The sequence below is a fragment of the Pongo pygmaeus genome, chromosome 2 (genome assembly GCF_028885625.2).
Source record: "Pongo pygmaeus isolate AG05252 chromosome 2, NHGRI_mPonPyg2-v2.0_pri, whole genome shotgun sequence".
Taxonomy (NCBI): Eukaryota; Metazoa; Chordata; class Mammalia; order Primates; family Hominidae; genus Pongo; species Pongo pygmaeus.
In genome coordinates, this window is record NC_085930.1 from 144,794,187 (window position 1) to 144,814,520 (window position 20,334).

At 39.4% G+C, this 20,334-nt stretch overlaps 1 protein-coding gene across 3 annotated transcripts in view; it reads left to right on the plus strand.

The window, feature by feature from the left end:
• Nucleotides 1-20,302, plus strand: part of PPP2R3A (protein phosphatase 2 regulatory subunit B''alpha) — a 181,546-nt gene extending 161,244 nt beyond the window's left edge. For all 3 annotated transcript variants that reach the window (XM_054480612.2, XM_054480613.2, XM_054480618.2), the window contains one exon: nt 17,458-20,302. In XM_054480612.2, coding sequence (XP_054336587.1) covers nt 17,458-17,581 — 124 coding nt within the window. In that variant the 3' untranslated portion in view covers nt 17,582-20,302. The remainder of the gene's footprint in view (nt 1-17,457) is intronic.
• The last annotated feature ends 32 nt before the right edge of the window (nt 20,303-20,334 follow it).

The window sequence follows — 20,334 nt, forward strand, 5'->3', positions numbered from 1 at the left end:
GTAGAGAAGACCTTAAATGACCTGATGGAGCTGAAAACCATGGCACATGAACTTCGTGACACACAAGCTTCAACAGCTGATTCGATCAGGTGGAAGAAAGGGTATCAGTTATTGAAGATCAAACTAATGAAATGAAGCGAGAAGACAAGGTTAGAGAAAAAAGAGTAAAAAGAAACAAACAAAGCCTCCAAGAAATATGGGACTATGTGAAAAGACCAAATCGACATCTGATTGGTGTACCTGAAACTGATGGGGAGAATGGAACCAAGTTGGAAAACACTCTTCAGGATATTATCCAGGAGAATTTCCCCAACCTAGCAAGGCAAGCCAACATTCAAATTCAGGAAATACAGAGAACACCACAAAGATACTCCTCAAGGAGAGCAACCACAAGACACATAATTGTCAGATTCAGCAAGGTTGAAATGAGGGAAAAAGTGTTAAGGGCAGCCAGAGAGAAAGGTCGGGTTACCCACAAAGGAAAGCCCATCAGACTAAAAGCACATCTCTCGGCAGAAACCCTACAAGCCAGAAGAGAGTGGGGGCCAATATTCAACATTCTTAAAGAAAAGAATTTTCAATCCAGAATTTCACATCCAGCCAAACTAAGCTTCATAAGTGAAGGAGAAAGAAAATCCTTTACAGACAAGTAAATGCTGAGAGATTTTGTCACCACCAGGCCTGCCTTATAAGAGCTCCTGAAGGAAGCACTAAACATGGAAAGAAGCAACTGGAACCAGCCACTGCAAAAACATGCCAAATTGTAAAGACCGTCGATGCTATGAAGAAACTGTACCAATTAACAGGCAAAATAACCAGCAAACATCATAATGACAGGATCAAATTAACACATAACAGTATTAACCTTAAATATAAATGGGCTAAATGCCCCAATTAAAAGACACAGACTGGCAAATTGGATAGAGTCAAGACCCACTGGTGTGCTGTATTCAGGAGACCCATCTCATGTGCAAAGACACACATAGGCTCAAAATAAAGGGATGGAGGAAGATCTACCAAGCAAATGGAAAGCAAAACAAAAAACGAGGGGTTGCATCCTAGTCTCTGATAAAACAGACTTTAAACCAACAAAGAACAAAGGAGACAAAGAAGGCCATTACATAATGGTAAAGAGATCAATTCAACAAGAAGAGCTAACTATCCTAAATATATATGCACCCAGTACAGGAGCACCCAGATTCATAAAGCAAGTTCTCAGAGACCTACAAAGAGACTTAGACTCCCACACAATAATAGTGCGACACTTTAACACCGCACTGTCAATATTAGACAGATCAACGAGACAGAAGGTTAACAAGAATGTCCAGGACTTGAACTCAGCTCTGCAACAAGCAGACCTAATAGACATCTACAGAACTCTCCACCCCAAATCAACAGAATATACATTCTTCTCAGCACCACATCACACTTATTCCAAAACTGACCACATAGTTGGAAGTAAAGCACTCCTCAGCAAATGTAAAAGAACAGAAATTATAACAAACTGTCTCTGAGACCACAGTGCAATCAAACTAGAACTCAGGATTAAGAAACCCACTCAAAACCACTCAACTACATGGAAACTAAACCACCTGCTCCTGAATGACTTCTGGGTACATAACGAAATGAAGGCAGAAATAAAGATGTTGTTTGAAACCAATGAGAACAAAGGCACAACATACCAGAATCTCTGGGACACATTTAAAGCAGTGTGTGGAGGGAAATTTATAGCACTAAATGCCCACAAGAGAAAGCAGGAAAGATCTAAAATCGACACCCTAACATCACAATTAAAAGAACTAGAGAAGCAAGAGCAAACAAATTGAAAAGCTAGCAGAAGCCAAGAAATAACTAAGATTAGAGCAGAACTGAAAGAGATAGAGACACAAAAAAACCCTTCAAAAAATCAATGAATCCAGGAGGTGGTTTTTTGAAGAAATCAACAAAATTGATAGACCTCTACCAAGACTAATAATAAAGAAGAATCAAATAGGTGCAATAAAAAATGATAAAGGGGATATCACCACCAATCCCACAGAAATACAAACTACCATCAGAGAATACTATAAACACCTCTACGCAAATAAACTAGAATATCTAGAAGAAATGGATAAATTCCTGTACAGATACACCCTCCCAAGACTAAACCAGGAAGAAGTTGAATCTCTGAATAGAGCAATAACAGGCTCTGAAATTGAAGCAATAATTAATAGCCCACCAACCAAAAAAAGTCCAGGACCAGACAGATTCACAGCCGAATTCTACCAGAGGTACAAAGAGGAGCTGGTACCGTTCCTTCTGAAACTATTCCAATCAATAGAAAAAGAGAGAATCCTCTCTAACTCATTTTAGGAGGCCAGCATCATCCTGATGCCAAAGCCTGCCAGAGACACAACAAAAAAAGAGAATTTCAAGCCCATATCCCTGATGAACATCAATGCAAAAATCCTCAATAAAATACTGGCAAACCGAATCCAGCAGCACATCAAAAAGCTTATCCACTATGATCAAGTCAACTTCATCCCTGGGATGCAAGCCTGGTTCAACATATGCAAATCAATAAATGTAATCCATCACATAAACAGAACCAATGACAAAAACCACACGATTATATCAATAGATGCAGAAAAGGCCTTCAACAAAATTGAACAGCCCTTCATGCTAAACACTCTCAATAAACTAGGTATTGATGGAACATAATCTGAAAATAATAAGAGCTCTTTATGACAAACCCACAACCAGTATCATACTGAATGGGCAAAAACTGGAAGCATTCCCTTTGAAAACCAGCACGAGACAAGGATGCCCTCTCTAACCACTCCTATTCAACATAGTATTGGAGGTTCTGTCCAGGGCAATCAGGCAGGAGAAAGAAATAAAGGGTATTGAGATAGGAAAAGAGGAAGTCAAATTGTCCCTGTTTGCAGATGACATGATTATATATTTAGAAAACCCCATCGTCTCAGCCCAAAATCTCCTTAAGCTGATAAACAACTTCAGCAAAGTCTCAGGATACAAAATCAATTGTGCAAAAATCACAGGCATTCCTATATACCAATAACAAACAGAACCAAATAATGAGTGAACTCCCATTCACTATTGCTATAAAGAGAATAAAATACCTAGGAATCCCACTTACAGGGGATGTGAAGGACCTCTTCAAGGAGAACTACAAACCACTGCTCAATGAAATAAAAGAGGACACAAACAAATGGAAGAATATTCCATGCTCATGGATAGGAAGAATCAATATCATGAAAATGGCCATACTGCCCAAAGTAATTTATAGATGCAATTCCATCCCCTTCAAGCTACCAATGACTTTCTTCACCGAACTGGAAAAAACTACTTTAAAATTCATATGGAACCAAAAAAGAGCCCGCATTGCCAAGACAATGCTAAGCAAAAAGAACAAAGAAGGAGGCATCATGCTACCTGACTTCAAACTATGCTACAAGGCTATAGTAACAAAAACAGCATGGTACTAGTACCAAAACAGATGTATAGACCAATGAAACAACGGAGGCCTCAGAAATAACACCACACATCTACAACCATCTGATCTTTGACAAACCTGACAAAAACAAAAAATGGGGAAAGGATTCCCTATTTAATAAATGGTGCTGGGAAAACTGGCTAGCCATATGTAGAAAGCTGAAACTGGATCCCTTCCTTACACCTTATACAAAAGTTAATTCAAGATGGATTAAAGACTTAATTAAGTTAGACCTAAAACCATAAAAACCCTAGAAGAAAACCTAGGCAATACCATTCAGGACATAGGCATGGGCAAGGACTTCATGATTAAAACACCAAAAGCAATGGCAACAAAAGCCAGAATTGACAAATGGGATCTAATTAAACTAAAGAGCTTCTGCACAGCAAAAGAAACTACCATCACCATCAGAGTAAACAGGCAGCCTACAGAATGGGAGAAAATTTTTGCAATCTACCCATCTGACAAAGGGCTAATATCCAAAATCTACAAAGAACTCAAACAAATTTACAAGAAAAAAACAACCCCATCAAAAAGTAGGCAAAGGATATGAACAGACACCTCTCAAAAGAAGACATCTATGCAGCCAACAGACACATGAAAAAATGTTCATCATCACTGGTCATCAGAGAAATGCAAATCAAAACCACAGTGAGATACCATCTCATGCCAGTTAGAATGGCAATCATTAAAAAGGAAACAACAGATGCTGGAGAGGATGTAGAGAAATAGGAACGCTTTTACACTGTTGGTGGGAGTGTAAATTAGTTGAACCATTGTGGAAGACAGTGTGGCGATTCCTCAATGATCTAGAACTAGAATTACCATTTGACCCAACAATCCCATTACTGGGTATATACCCAAAGGATTATACATCATGCTCCTTAGACACATACACACATATGTTTATCGTGGCACTATTCACAGTAGCAAAGACTTGGAACCAACCCAAATGTCCATCAATGATAGACTGGATTAAGAAAATGTGGTACATATACACCATGGAATACTATGCAGCCATAAAAAAGGATGAGTTCATGTCCTTTGCAGGGACATGGATGAAGGTGAAAACCATCATTCTCAGCAAACTGCCACAAGGACAGAAAACCAAACACTGCATGTTCTCACTCATAGGTGGGAATTGAACAATGAGATCACTTGGACACAGGGCGGGGAACATCACACACCAGGGCCTGTCAGGGGGTGGGAGGCTGGGGGAGGGACAGCATTGGGAGAAATACCTAATGTAAATGATGAGTTGATGGGTGCAGCAAACCACCATGGCACATGTATACCTATGTATCAAATCTGCACGTTGTGCACATGTACTCTAGAACTTAAAGTATTAATAAAAAAAAAAACAAATGCCTTTTTCCTAAGATCAAGAACCAGGCAAGGATGTTTCTATTCCTCACTGTTTCTACGCAACCATTGTAACTGGGGGGTCCTACCCAGGGCAGTAAGGCAAGAAAAAAACTTTTTAAAGGCATTCAGATTGGAAAGGAAGATGTAAAACTATATATTCACAGATGATGTGACCTACAAATTGAAAACTAAGGAATCTACATAAAAGATACCAGTGCTATTAAGTGAATTAACACAATCTCAGAATACAAGCTCAATATACAAAAATCAGTAGTACAGTATTTCTGTATACTAGCAATGAGCACTCCAGTGATGAAATTGAAATAAAAAGAAAATTCTATTCACAATCATATCAAAAAGAATGTGAAAAATAGGAATAAATAAATATAACAAAATAGGAATAAATATAATAAAATAATAATACTTATACAATGAAACTAAAAAAACAATGCTGAGAGAAATTAAAGAAGACCTAAATAAATGGAAAGATTAGAAGGCTCAGTGTTGTTAAAATGTCACTTATCCCCAAATCGATGTACGGATTTAACCTAATCCCTATCAAAATCCCGGCAGACTTTTGTTGTAGAAATTAGTAAACTAATCCTAAAACTTGTATAGAAAATGAAAAATATCTAGAATAGCCAAAACACTTTTTTAAAAGAACAAAGTTGAAGGACTAGATTACCTGATTTCAAAATGTACTATAAACCAATCATCAAGACATTGTAGCATTGGTATATATATACACAGAGATCAATGTAACACTCCAACTAATTTTAAACCAAAAGAGAAAAGATGGTCTTTTCAAAAATGATGCTAAAATAATTGGATATCCATGTGCCAAAAAGAACCCCAATCCATAATCTTGTGCTAAATATAAAAATAATTAAAAAGGAATCATAGAACTAACTGTAAGGGCTAAAACTACAAAGCTTCTGGAATAAAACAAAGGAAAATCTTTGTGACCTTGGGTTAGGCAAGAGTAATTTTTAAAAATTGATACATTGGACTTCCTTCAAAATTAAAAACGATTGCTCTTCAGAAGACACCATTAAGAAAATGAAAAAACAGACCAGGAGAAAATATTTCCAAAACATTCTGATAAAGAACTCATATCCAGAATATGTAAAGAACTCTAAATAACAAAAAGACTAATAACCCAGTTTTTTAAATAGACAGAACATCTGAATACACACTAAAAAGGAGGTACAAACAGTAAATAGGTGTATGAAAAGATGTTCTGTATTATTAGACATTAGGAAATTGCAAATTAAAACCTCAGTGAGATATACTACACAGCCACTTGGAACAACTAAAATCACCAGTTGGCAGTAATGTGGAGAAACCAGAACTCTCATACATTGGGCTGGTAAGGATGTAAAACTATACAGCTTCTTCAGAAAAGTTTGGCAGTTTCTTAAAAAGTTAAACATACATTTGGCTTATGAATCAATAATTTCACTCCTAGAAATCTACCTAAGAGAAAAGCTCACCCAGTGTTCATAACAGCATTATTCCTAGTAGCTCAAAACTGGAAATAATCCACATGTCCACCAAACTGGTGAACTGATAAGCAACATACATCTTTTCATGAGAGACTTTCAAGCAAGGACAAAAATAAATATGTATATATATATTTTAAATATATGTATTTTTTATAACGTTCCACCATATGATGGTGAGCTGAGATTGTGCCATTGCACTCCAGCCTGGGGAACAAGAGTGAAACTCCATCTCAAAAAAAAAAAAAAGAAATTTACTAAAATGCACTGAACACTTAAAATTGGTAAAATCTATGGTATGTAATTATACCTAAATAAAGCTGTTTTTTAAAAAAGCAAGAGCCAAAAAACTTTAGCTTATTAAATTGGCAGCAATTTTTAAAACATAAGTTTTAAGGATAATATTCAATAAATGTTTGCATTACTACTGTATATTAAGCATTATTGGATACTGGCAAATGCAAGACAGGATGGGAAGACATACAGATGCAGTTAAAATATAGTGTCTTCACTGCTGTCTCATAGAACAAGCAAATTGCAGAAACACCTCACTCTAGGCTTACTGCAGGAAGACATGCACTTTCAAACATTGCTGGTAAAAGCATATTGCCCCAGTGTCCCTGGAAAGTAATTTGACAACATGTAGCAACAACTTGAATTTATGCCCTTTGACTCCCTAATAGTAATTCTGAATATCTATTGTAAATAATCAGAAATTTGGATAGAATTGTGTAATCTAAACAATTGGCACTGGTCACAGGTAATTCTAAAATAAATTCAAAGCAACACAAATGTTCAATACAGAATGGTTAAATAAGTCATGGTATCTATATGTCATAACATGCAGCTATTGAAATGTACTTGAAAATTTTTAATTTCATAGAAAAATCAAGATTACAAAATTGTGATATAATCTCAGTATTTAAAATGTGTGTATGTATATACACAAGCTAAAAGATAACACCCCAAAATATTAACAGTCATTAACTCTGGGCTGTGGAATTGCAAGTAATTTGGTTTTTTATACCAAAATATTGGTTCTATAATTTATAAAGGTTCATGTAATAAACATGTACTGTATTACTTTAACAAATGGGAAAAAATTATTTTTCTCCTTTATCTGTTTATATAGGTAATACATGTTCATTGCAGAAGAGTTAGAATATAAACAAAAATCTACACCTAAAATTCACCACCCAGAGACAGGCTGTTTTATCACTTTGGAGTATATCCTTCTAGACATTTCTGTGCAGCTAGATCATGTATTTTACAAAAAATATTACTATTGTTTTATAACCTACTTTAAAGGAAGAAGAAATAGATAGCAGATCTCAACAAATAGACATGTTCATCTGAAAAGAAGAGAAACTAGTGGCATCTAAAGAGAATAAATAATTGGCTCAAGCGAAAGTTTTTTCAAGTTGTGGTAGCACTGAGAGAACGTGCCAGTGTGCCTGGAAGGAAGAAAGAGGAGGCAGGGGGTTGCAGACAGAAGCACAGGTGAGGAGGGGTCACAAGAGGAGACGCAGAGACCAGCTGGAGTGAAATTCAACCGTTGTATATGAGAGGCTCTTGCTGCTTGCAGGATACCCCACTTCTCATGTTGTGGGAGATAAGATAAGGCCTACACAGAACACATGTGGGTTATGAGGTCCCAAGGGGCAAGGAGGCTTACAACAGCCACAGTCTATAGAGCAAGCAGTAGAATGTGAACAAAGGAAAGGAAAGGAAAAGGCCTGTTTACAGGAATAACAACTGACAAACTCATGCAAAAGCAAGGCCAGACCTAAATTCCCAAGGCTAAATCAACTAGGGTTTCATCTCAAGAAAGAATCACAAATATGTCAGGGAGAGTCTAATTGTCAAACAGAAATTGCCAGACTCAGGTATCAGAAAGGGAGGAATGTTAGTAACCACAGAAAGACCAGAGGCTTAGGAGCCAGACAGATCTGGTCCACTCACCAGCTGGGCAGGTTACTTGACTCCTGAGGCTAAGTTTCAGAAGGCATCAGCATCCACTTCCTGAGGTGGTTGTGAGAATCTAAGATATTATATGTAAACACCTGGCACATGGCTCATGATAAATAGTAGCTATTACTACTCCATATAGGAGAAATACAATATAACATCATGGGCCCTGTGCAGTGGCTCACGCCTCTAATCCCAACACTTTGGGAGGCCGAGGCAGGCAGATGAGGCCAGGAGTTCAAGACCTGCCTAGCCAACATGGCAAAACCCCATCTCTACTAAAAATACAAATGTTAGCTGGGCGTGGTGATGTATGCCTATAATCCCAGCTACTTGGGAGGCTGGGGCGGGAGGATCATTTGAATGAACCTAGGAAGGAGGTGGAGGTTGCAGTGAGCTGTGATCATGCCATTGCACTCCAGCCTGGGCAACAGAGCAAGACTCTGTCTCAAAAAAAAAATATATATATATATATATATATATATATGTAAAACATCATGGTTAAGAGCATGAAATTTGAAGTTAGACAAACCTAACTTCAAATCCTTGCTTTATCACACAAGCTGTGTAATCTCAGGCATCCAAGCCCCAGCATCCTCTATAAAAATAAGGGTACCACTTGGCACACTGAGCTGTTTTAAGGATTAAATAAGACAGTGTATATAAGGCCCTTAGGCACAGTGTCTGTGTAATCAATAAACAATGGCTATTTATTACTACCACTTTTGTGATCACATTACCTAACCTCTCTGAAGTAGAGTTTATTCAGCTGTAACATTAGCATTCTATCCCTTATCTTGTTCCCTTCACTCCTAGGGCACATTTTACTGCTTGACACGGTAAATATCTGTTGCATGAACAGCAGGATTGTACTGAGAATTAAGAGATAATGTATATAATGAATCTAACAGTGTCTGGTATATTAATGGTAAAAAAAAAAAATGGAGCTATTTGTTTTACCATTAAATTGTGAGCTCCTCAGGGGCCAAGAACGTTTTCTTAGTCTTCTAGTCCCAGCACCTGGCAAACTGTTATGTAGGAGGTCCTCAGCAAATGTTTACTGAAAGGCACAGACCACAGCAATACAGCAGCCACCCTCACTACAAGGATATCTGCAGTAGTCCAGACGATTTGGCCCTCCAAAAACAACTTAAAATCCTCCACCTACTTTACCATCTAACAACAATCACAGGTAGCCATTGTGCTAAGCATCTGTACCTCCTGATTTCAAGACTGGTACTTATGTAATGTCTTCAATAACTAACCTCGTAATCACTACAGGTCTCAGTGAGGTGAAGCAAGACCAAAGCTTCCATAAGTATGAGGCTGTAAACGTTGCAAATTAATATGTCTAGCACACAAAGTGATCACAGCATACAACAGCATTTATATAAATTCAACCCTCGTAAGAGAAGCCAGAAAGACAGGGTACCAGTTACTTAATCCAAGTCAACTAAATGTGTTACCTATATGAAGATAACAGGTTATGATACCATATTTATAATTAACATTCTTATGGTTTATGCAATGAAGTACATTAAAAACGCCACAGAAATTATGTAAAGAAGGCTAAAGGGTCTTCCATGTTACTATCCTAAGAAACTGAGACCCTCAATAATCAGAAACAAGCTTTTCTGCCAATTTGACTAATACTTGAAAAAATGGAAAATATAAAGAGATTAAAATCACTCTTGGTTCAATGATCCAGGGATAACCATTATTTTATACTTGGTATATTTCTTTTTAACACTTGTTACTAATGTGTTCAAAAACAGGACTTTTAGTGCTTCAGTGTTCTCTCAAGCAGTAACTCACATCCATTTCCCTATTATTGGACATTTGGGCAGATTAGAACTGTTTTCTATTGAATGTTTTTAAAGGCAGCTTTTTCCTTTATATTAAAAATATATGAGTTACTCTGTCAGAGATCTACATTTACATCCATCAGCACTGGAAACTAAGGCACTGTAGGTAAAGAAAGCCAGCCAGAAACCCATTAGAGCAATCGTCCAGGAATGTAACTAGTGAGAAGTATGAAGCCCAACTCTCCTCAGTGAGGTGGGAGAATGTAGGAGAGGAACAGGGCAACAGGGAGAATGGAGGGTTGTGTGTATATATTAGGGTATAGGGAAAGAAAAAGAAGGAATGACATGAATTAATATTCCAAAACATGAGTTATAATATTACAGATATACGAGTTCAGAATTATTTTTTAGTGCTTAATAAACAGAGCCTCTACATGGGCCTGAAGTTAATGTTTTATTTTTTTCCACATTGAACAAACCATATCAAAGCCCAATTTTAATTTATTTCAACAGATATTTACTGGTACCTACTCTATGCCAGGCACTGTGCTTGGTAATAAACATGAATTCAGACCCTGTCCTTCCAGTTCATAATTAGAATATATTTAGCCCACATTTTTATGCTGTCTACATACACAATGAGTAAGAATTAACAGTTGATAGCTCATGATTCTGAAGAACTGCAAGAGTTCCTTTAACCATCAAAACTGAAGTGAAATCTACTTCCTGGGACAGGAAAGCAAGTGGTACATACTAGGAAACTTCAACAAGAGTTGAAACTAAAGATTTTCTGGTCACTGGATGGGTTAAGGAAATTCAGTGAACCAAATATCCAACTTCCAAATATTTCAGCTAATCCATTTTACCTAAGTGGCTTAGGATATCTATTTTTAACTTAAAAGTATAAAGATAAATCACACATTTCTATTTCTGAAGCATTATAGACTCCAAACTAGAGAAATATTGAACTTTTTTTTTTTTTTTTTTTGAGACGGAGTTTTGCTCTCGTCATCCAGGCTGGAGTGCAATGGCACAATCTCAGCTCACCACAACCTCCGCCTCCCAGGTTCAAGCGATTCTCCTGCTTCAGCCTCCCGAGTAGCTGGGATTACAGGCATGCGCCACCACGCCCAGCTAATTTTGTATTTTTAGTAGAGACAGGGTTTCTCCATGTTGGTCAGGCTGGTCTCCAACTCCCAACCTCAGGTGATCTGCCCACATCGGCCTCCCTGAAAGTGCTGGGATTACAGGCATGAGTCACCATGCCAGGCCAAAATATTGAACATTTTATTCTATGCTTATAGGTACCATATGTCTTAGATATGCCCAGATAATCCCTGAATCAAATATTCTATTCCTTTGTCCCTGTAAACAGTCAGAATCCTGGAAACAGGAATCAAAACCTAACTCCCAGACAACACCATGAAACTGCATACAATCCTTTGTCAAACGATGTATGTCCCAGTCATTATCTCTGCTCATTCCAACTTTTATATTTCTATCCCAGGAATCTACAGAGCCCGGCTTAATACTTTTGCCCAGAAACTGCTCATCTGAAAGGGAAAACTTACTTAGGGAAATAAGTTTCTAAAGGCAGTGGCGTTGCTGGCCAAATTACTTGAACCACCATATCCCCTCATGCTAACAAAACTGTGTTAGAGAATTTGTTCTCAGGCAAGGTGCGGTGGTTCACACCTGTACTCCCAGCCCTTTGGGAGGCCAGTGGGGGGATCACGAGGTCAGGAGATCAAGGCCATCTTAGCCAACATGGTGAAACCCCGTCTCTACTAAAAATACAAAAGTTAGCTGGGCGTGGTGGCATGTGCCTGTAATCCCAACTACTCAGGTGGCTGAGGCAGGAGAATTGCTTGAACCTCAGAGGCGGAGGTTGCAGTGAGCCGAGATCACACCACTGCCCTCCAGCCTGGCAACAGAACGAGACTCCATCTCAAAAAAAAAAAAAAAAAAAAAAAAGAATTTGTTCTCAGCTGGGCACGGTGGCTCAAGCCTGTAATCCCAACATTTTTGGAGGCTGAGGCGGGCAGATCACCTGAGGTTGGGAGTTCGAGACTAGCCTGGCCAACATGGTGAAACCCTGTCTCTACTAAAAATAAAAAAAATTAGCTAGGTGTGGTGGTGCATGCCTGTAATCCTAGCTACTCAGGAGGCTGAGGCAGGAGAATCGCTTGAACCCAGGAGGTGGAGGTTGCAGTAAGCTGAGATAGTGCCACTCCACTCCAGTCTGGGCAACAGAGCGAGACTCTGTCTCAAAAAAAAAAAAAAAAAAGAATATGTTCTCAATTTGATACCTACGATTTCTAGTAAATTGTTTCTGAACCCTGTGAGTTCTGCTTTAATCTTCTGACCCCTCTGCTCATTCAAAAATGGCCAGTTAACAGAAAACACCTAATAAAATAATCTTCATTTGAGCCCTGGGGAATACCACTGAACCCAGAAGTGGCCATGCAGAAGGAGTCAGTTAACATACTTTGTTCTCCATGTTCTCAAGAATTCCTGGAGAGCAGGATAAAGATTAAGGTTCTAACAGATCTGACTCAAGATGAATTGTGAGGCCAAGCTCAGTAGCTCACACCTATAATTCCCAGCCCTTTGGGAGGCCAAGGCAGGAGGATTCCTTGAGCCTAGGAGTTTGAGGCTAAGATCATGCCACTGTACTCCAGCCTGGGTGACAGAGTGAGACTGTCTCTTTTAAAAAAAAAAAGAAAAAAAAAAAAAACCCGGCTCAGTGGCTCACGCCTGTAATAATCCCAACACTTTGGAAGACCGAGGAGGGCAGATCACCTGAGGTCGGGAGTTCGAGACCAGCCTGAACAACATGGAGAAACCCTGTCTCTACTAAAAATACAAAATTGGCCAGGTGTGGTGGCACATGCCTGTAATTGCAGCTACTTGGGAGGCTGAGGCAGGAGAATCGCTTGAATCCCGGAGGCGGAGTTTGCAGTGAGCCGAGATCACGCCACTGCACTCCAGCCTGGGCAACAAGAACAAAACTCCGTCTCAAAAAAAAAAAAAAAAAAAAAAAGCCGGGCGTGGTGGTACACGCCTATAATCCAGCTACTCAGGAGGCTGAGGCAGGATAATTGCTTGAACCTGGGAGGTGGAGGGTGCAGTGAGCCGAGATCATGCCATTGCCCTCCTGGGTGACAGAGCGAGACTCTATCTAAAAGATAAATGAATGAATGATCATGAATGAATTCTGCACTCTCACCATTTTACTGACTCCAATCCTGTCCCCGCAACTCTACACATTGTTTCACAAGAGCATTAGGACATCACTTTTCATTCAACAATTCATTTTGAGCACCTAGTGCCAATCACTGTACTATAGCCCAAGGAAATTAGTGAGTTACAAAACGGACACTTTACAATCAAGTGGGGAACGGATTTAATTATGTAAATATGAAGGAGACTAATAAGATGAACCAGTAATGGACAAGGAGTTGCAACTTACGGTGCTGAGGGAAGAATTTTCTGAGTGAGTAGTTGATAAGACCTAAAAGGTTGAAAAGAAACAACAGCAAAAATGTCCTAGGCAGGGAGTAAAATATGTGACTGTATGCAGTGATTTTGAGGCAGGAAACAGCATGTTGGGGAGATTTTTAAAGCCTAGTGTGGCCAGAATATAGTGAGCAACAGAGGGAGATGTGGTTACAAAGTCTAGCAGGGGCCAGATCATGGAGGGCCTAGGGAAGCCACTGAAAATTGTTAAGCAAGGGAGTGATATAATCCCTACCCCTTAGGTTTTCTGAAGATCATTCTGCCAGATTAGTGGAAGTGCAAGAACAGAAGTAGGGAGACAAATAAGGAAGCCATTACATACATCTGAATCAGAGATGTGGTTAATTCAGGAGTGAAGAATCAGGAAACCTGTACGTGACATCTCAGATTAAAAGATGAACGCAAGCTAGCCAAAGAGGAAAGGGCATTTCAAGCCATTGAAAAACATGTACAGTGGCATTAGGTCCCAAGACCATAACCTATTCCAACACCATAACAGCCTGGTATGGCAGTAGCAAAGGATATGTGGCAAGAGTGTAATCCAAACAAGAAAGTATGGTACCGTGAACTTAAGCCAGTGGTGGTAGGGAGGAAGAGGCAGGGTTGTATCCATATGGTCAACTGTAGTTGAGGTGAGGAAAGAGAAACTTGGGATAACCGAGTTTCTGGCTTTGAGTGGGCAGATGACAGTGCCATTGACTAAAATAGGGAGAACCAGGACAGTGGGAAAGATGAGTTCAAGTTTATACATGCTGCTGTTCTGAAAGAGCCATCTATATAGTAGGCAGCTGGATATATGGAGTTCTCCAGCTTAGAAAGAGGCCAAGGCTGGACATAGTTTGGAAACCACAGGTGAGTAGGCAGTGAGTAAAGCCATAGGAAAGACTAAGCTGACGAGGGAAGTACAAAACAAGAAGAGCTTATTAGTCCAGAACCTGGGACGCACTGGCATTGAAGGAGCAAGAGTTCTAAGATGGGTAATTTTATTGAGACATACGGCACATTGTAGGATGTTTAGCACCATCCCTGCACTCTACCCACTAGATGCCAGTAGGACCCACTCAGTGGTGACAATCAAGACACAGACATGTCTCCAGACATTCCCAAATGTCCCCTGGGGGGAGGCAAAATCACCCTAGTTGAGAACCACCAAAATTAAGAGGAGTCTCCAGGATGCTGACAAAGGAGGGTTATTGAATGAACTTCCTTTTGCAAATGTTTTATTCAAAAATGACATACACAAATATGTATAACCCCTCCCCCAATATAGGATTAGGTGTCACTCACCAACATGCCCAAAATCACATTAAGTGATCAAACCCAGATTGGAACCTGACTTTTATAGTCTGACTCCAAAGCCTGTGCTCTAAGGCTAAATCACTTAACCCCTAACTCCATAAGGTCTCCATTAGGCTTCAAGTGCTGTGAGGAGAGGGCTGATTCAGTCTTTTTCATCATTGTAATCCTAGCATTTGGCTCTGACACTTAGCAACAGGAATTCAAATATTTACAGAATGAGTCTCACTTCACACTTAACTCTGAAAATATGCCTTATTCATAGACCTACATTGAGGTATTTAACACTGATAGCTTACAGACAACACATTAGGGCACCAAGGGGAAGAAGATGCTCCCATCCTGATAAGAAATCAGCAGCAGTGGTTTTGAGAATTTTGTTCCCCAGAACAGAGGCTCTGCCATCAGCCATCAGCCATTTCACTTGCATTAGCGGAAAGTTCCTCTCCTATTGCCTCCTTATCCAGCACATCCCATGCCACATTGAGGCCTCAAGGAGATGGGGGAAGAGGAGTGGAAACAAGAATGGAATGGAGTATTTTTATTAATAAGTTATAACAAATTATAACTTTTGACAGTATCATAAACTGGTAGTCATAGGGAACAATTTTCTCTCAAGTAAGGTTTTTAAAAGGTTTAAACCTCTAACCTCTATTCAAAAATGTTGGCCTAGGCGGGGTGCAGTGGCTCACACCTTTAATCCCAGCACTTTGGGAGGCTGAGGGGGGTGGATCACCTGAGGTCAGGAGTTTAAGACCAGCCTGGCCAACATGGCGAAACCCTGTCGCTACTAAAAAAATACAAAAACTAGCCAGGCGTGGTGATATACGTCTGTAATCCCTGCTTCTTGGGAGGCTGAGGCAGGAGAATTGCTTGAACCCGGAAGGCAGAGGTTGCAGTGAACCAAGATCATGCCACTGCACTCCAGCCTGGGCAACAGAGCAAGACTCCATCTCAAAAACAAAAAGATGTTGACTGGGCACAGTGGCTCATGCCTGTAATCCCAGCATTTTGGGAGGTCGAGACGGGTAGATCACTTGAGGTTAGGAGTTCAAGACCAGTCTGGCGAACATGGTGAAACCCTGTCTCTACTAAAAATACAAAAATTAGCTGGGTGTGGTAGCACATGCCTGTAAATCTCAGCTACTCGGGAGGCTGAGGCAGGAGAATCACGTGAACTTGGGAGGCAGAGGTTGCAGTGAGCCAAGATGGCCCCACTGCACTCCAGCCTGGGCGACAGAGTGAGACTCCATCTCGAAAGAAAAAACACACACACAGAATGTTTTAGGAACTTGAATAGGTGCCACCTACTGTATATACCTACCTCAGCATATTTTCCCTCACTAATTGGCCTTGGTACCTTTTTGATGAAGGGACTGTATGTCCACAAATTCCTGCTTAAATATTGTGGGAGATCCCTGCAAGGGCTAGCCAGTGATGTCAAATACTGTAATAGACATTGCTAACTGATGTACGTTTTTCTGATGTACATATCTACATATGAGGCTCAGAGATACAGCCTCAGAATATTTATCAGTATTTCAGGCAGGGCACATCATTTCCAAGAGAAAATATTGCATCTCTGCCTAAAGCCAACCTTAGTGGTAGCCTGGAGGATACAGAATTCAGGGGATACCAGCAACACCTAAAATGTTTAGCAGAAGGACATCTTCCCAGGATGAATATCTAGGTCCAGGTATGCTATAGAGCCCTAAAAAGTAGAATGATGGGAAATCCATAAATGCACTTTAGTCAGTTCAACCTACACACTTGAACATCTTTTTGTGTTGCTTGGAAGCCACGGAGGGAAGCTCTAAAGCAATCTGAGAGTTGAGAAAGTTTGCCACTCTGGCCGACCAGTGGCTCAAGCCTGTTATCCCAGCACTTTGAGAGGCCAAAGTAGGCAGATCGCCTGAGGTCAGGAGTTTCAGACCAGCCTGGCCAACATGGTGAAACCCCATCTCTACTAAAAATACAAAACTTAGCCAGGTGTGGTGGCGCATGCATGTAGTCCCAGCTACTGGGGAGGCTGAGGCAGGAGAATCGCCTGAACCTGGGAGGCAGAGGTTGCAGTGAGCCAAGATCGTGCCACTTCACTCCAGACTGGGTGACAGAGCAAGGCTCCGTCTCAAAAAAAAAAAAAAAGTTTGCCACTGTAAGTGGAAACCACTTTAATAAGGTCAAATAATGCTCATACTTTATGGACCTCAAATTTTTCTTAACCTAGCACCATCTGTAATTCTCTCACTCCCACCAACAACCCTATGGAAAGCTTGATACGGAACATATTCAACAAATTCTGACATGGACTTAAGCTTTAAGGAACAGGGAAAAGAATGTGTTTTCTGCTCTAGAGTGTTGTCTCCTTCAGGGCAGTTCAGTTGCTCATGGCCTCTAGCAATTCAAGGTACCTTTGTGGGCTGGTCTTGAGGCTCGGATTTGCCATATTGATTTCTACCCAAACTTTAAAACTTTTATCAGTTAATTCACTTTTGCTTTATTTCAGCTTTGAAGATTATGAAACAGATGAACCTGCCTCTCCCTCTGAATTTGGAAACAAAGGCAATAAAATATTAAGTGCAAGCCTTCCAGAGAAATGTGGAAAGCTTCAATCAGTGGATGAAGAATAGCTGCCGGTGTCTACAATGAAACAAAGATGTGTATTTTAAATGTTTCTTTCTTGTGAAGAGATGTTCTCGTTTGCATACTGCTTTTTAAAGACTGATTTCTCCAAGTGTGTATCTGCACTAGGAACTGTTTTTAAGCAATAGGTCTGGATACACATTTAACTTAGGAGACTCCTCCAATTTGCCTCAAACCTCTTACGGAGCTTCTCCTCAGAAGTGGTACCATCGCCTTCCAAAGTCAGCACTCTACACTCTTGAATGTACCAAGGATCTCTTGGGGACAGTGCCAGGCACGGTTCTCTACACAGGTGACTGAAGTTGCCTCTGTGTTGGCTGGCATCCCTGAGTCCCCTCCGGGCTCCTATGGAGCCTAGAAGAAACCTTCACTTGCAGAAAACTTGAGTCAGAAAATTCTGGAACTTGAAAAAGTAGTAAGGGCCTCCAGAATTGACTTAGCCCGAGTAATAAAAGCACTGCCAAAACATCTCAGAGACTTCTTTTAATTATATGTATACTGGAGTTCAAAGATCTTTAACTTACCTGGCTTAATGTAATTTCACAGTTACCTGCCAAACTACTAGTCACTTTACATCCTCAGGTATTGTAACCACTGGGCCTTCCAACTTTGCTGGCAAGCTCTGGTAACCTCCCTGACTGTGGATCTTATATAAAATCTCAAGATAAAAAAAAACTTCTTAAATGAAGTATAGAATTTGACTCATACTTGGAAAAAGCCCTTTTAACTTATCTTTTATTCATTGAACTATTGAATGATGTATTTAATCTCCAAATTAGTTGATACTGTTTTCACTTCCTATCAGGCCTGCTTGAAGACATAAAGGAATAATGATACATTAAAATTCTTACTAGATATATTCCTTCCTCCCAGGAGTATTAGACTAGCTAATAGTAAAGGCCTCAACGTTATTCTTTACTTCATGTTGAAAACAATTACTACAGATATTTCATCCACCTCAATATTTATCAAGGAAATGGAAAGTGATACAGCTATAAAAGAAAGCTATTATTTACTGTAGTTGCAGATGTGTTCACTACAGAATCCTACATTTTTCAGCAGGCCACAGTCCAGCCAAATCCTATAATATCCTTGAAAATAAACTATTAAAAAGGATAAGACATTTCTGATGTAAGTAAAACCCCCAAGCAACTTAATATCCATCTGTCAGTCATCAACTTTTCCCCTAGATTTTTTTTAACTAGTTCTGAAAGTGTCAAGAATAGCTTCCCTTTCCACCCTCCCTAGGTTCCCTCCTTGCTGGCATAAAGGCCAAGCAGTGAAATGAACCTTGGGTTAGGGTTAGGGTTATGGTAGGCAAAAAGAAAAGGAGAATTTAGGAAATATGCTATAAACAAGGTACAGTACAGTGAGAGTTAACAATCCTAGGAATCCTGCCTGTCACAAGCTCCCAGGTTCCCTGTCATTTTATCTTCATGATTAGAACTGATCTTCCATTTAACTATTACAGAAAGCAGTTAACTATTTCAACTATGTAATAGTTCACACAAAAGAATTAAAAGCTTAAAAATTTTTAGGAAACACAATATTCAATAACCTAAACACACTGATAAATTATTAGGATTATTTATGTGATTGATAAATGAATTTCCTACCAATCCATCCAGCCTTTACCAGGGAAGAAAAGCAATTATTTCATTTCAGATAGAAATACAAAAAAAAAAAATACTTTTCTTAGAAGCCAGATATGGTTTAAATGTTTTATTATCCATAATCATCTAAACTACTAAGATTCACCAAAAAGTAAAAATAAAATTCAATTTTACAATATACATTTTTTTAACTATTTGGCTTTACTTTTTTACCTTGGTTCTCCTTACTGAAGTCCTCTTGCTTTCACTTTGATCTGGTTTTTGAAGTCTCTTAATTATTGGCTGGGCATGATGACTCATGCCTGTAATCCCAGCACTTTGGGAGGCCAAGGGAGGTGATCACTTGAGCCCAGGAGTAAAGACCAGCCTGGGCAACATAGTGAGACTCCGTCTCTACAAAAAATAAACTTAGCTGGGCATGGTGGTGCACATCTGTAGTCCTACCAACTTGGGAGGCTGAGGCAGGAGAACCGCTTGAGCCCCGGGCTTTGAGGCTGCACTGAGCTATGATTACGACACTGCACTACAGCCTAGGCGACAGCAAGACCCCATTCTCTTACAAAGTCTCTATTATAAAAGTACATCCATCAATACCATTCCATTTAAGATGGGCTATTGTAATAGTTTACCCACATTATCACATTTTCAGGAATTATAAGAATGTGTTTTATTGTACTCCTTCCTTGGAGCTGAATGCAAGGAATGTGAATTCTGAGGAATTAAGGTAGAATATATTTGACTTTCTGGTAAAGATCATGGTAAGCATTAATCATTATTGCCAAACTAGAATTTTCAAGTTGTTATAATATCCCAGGCCCCTTGATAAAAGCTGAGGGTTATCATGACCTTAATGCTAATTCAATGAGAAATCAATTTAATAGCATAACATTACCAAGGTAATCAAACTAATAAAATTCCATGTATCTTCCCTGCATCTTATCTATGTCACTGTGTACCATTCAAAGTGTTTCTAAAACTCTAGATTCATCAAATGAGATTTGTTCAGCTTTTTGAAATGTTAAGATGTGTTTGGAGAAGGCTGCATGACTTTGTTTTTCCCTTTTAGCAAAACTAAATAAAGTTGTCAAATATGAACCATGTTCATTAAGGTAATTACACACTTGTGC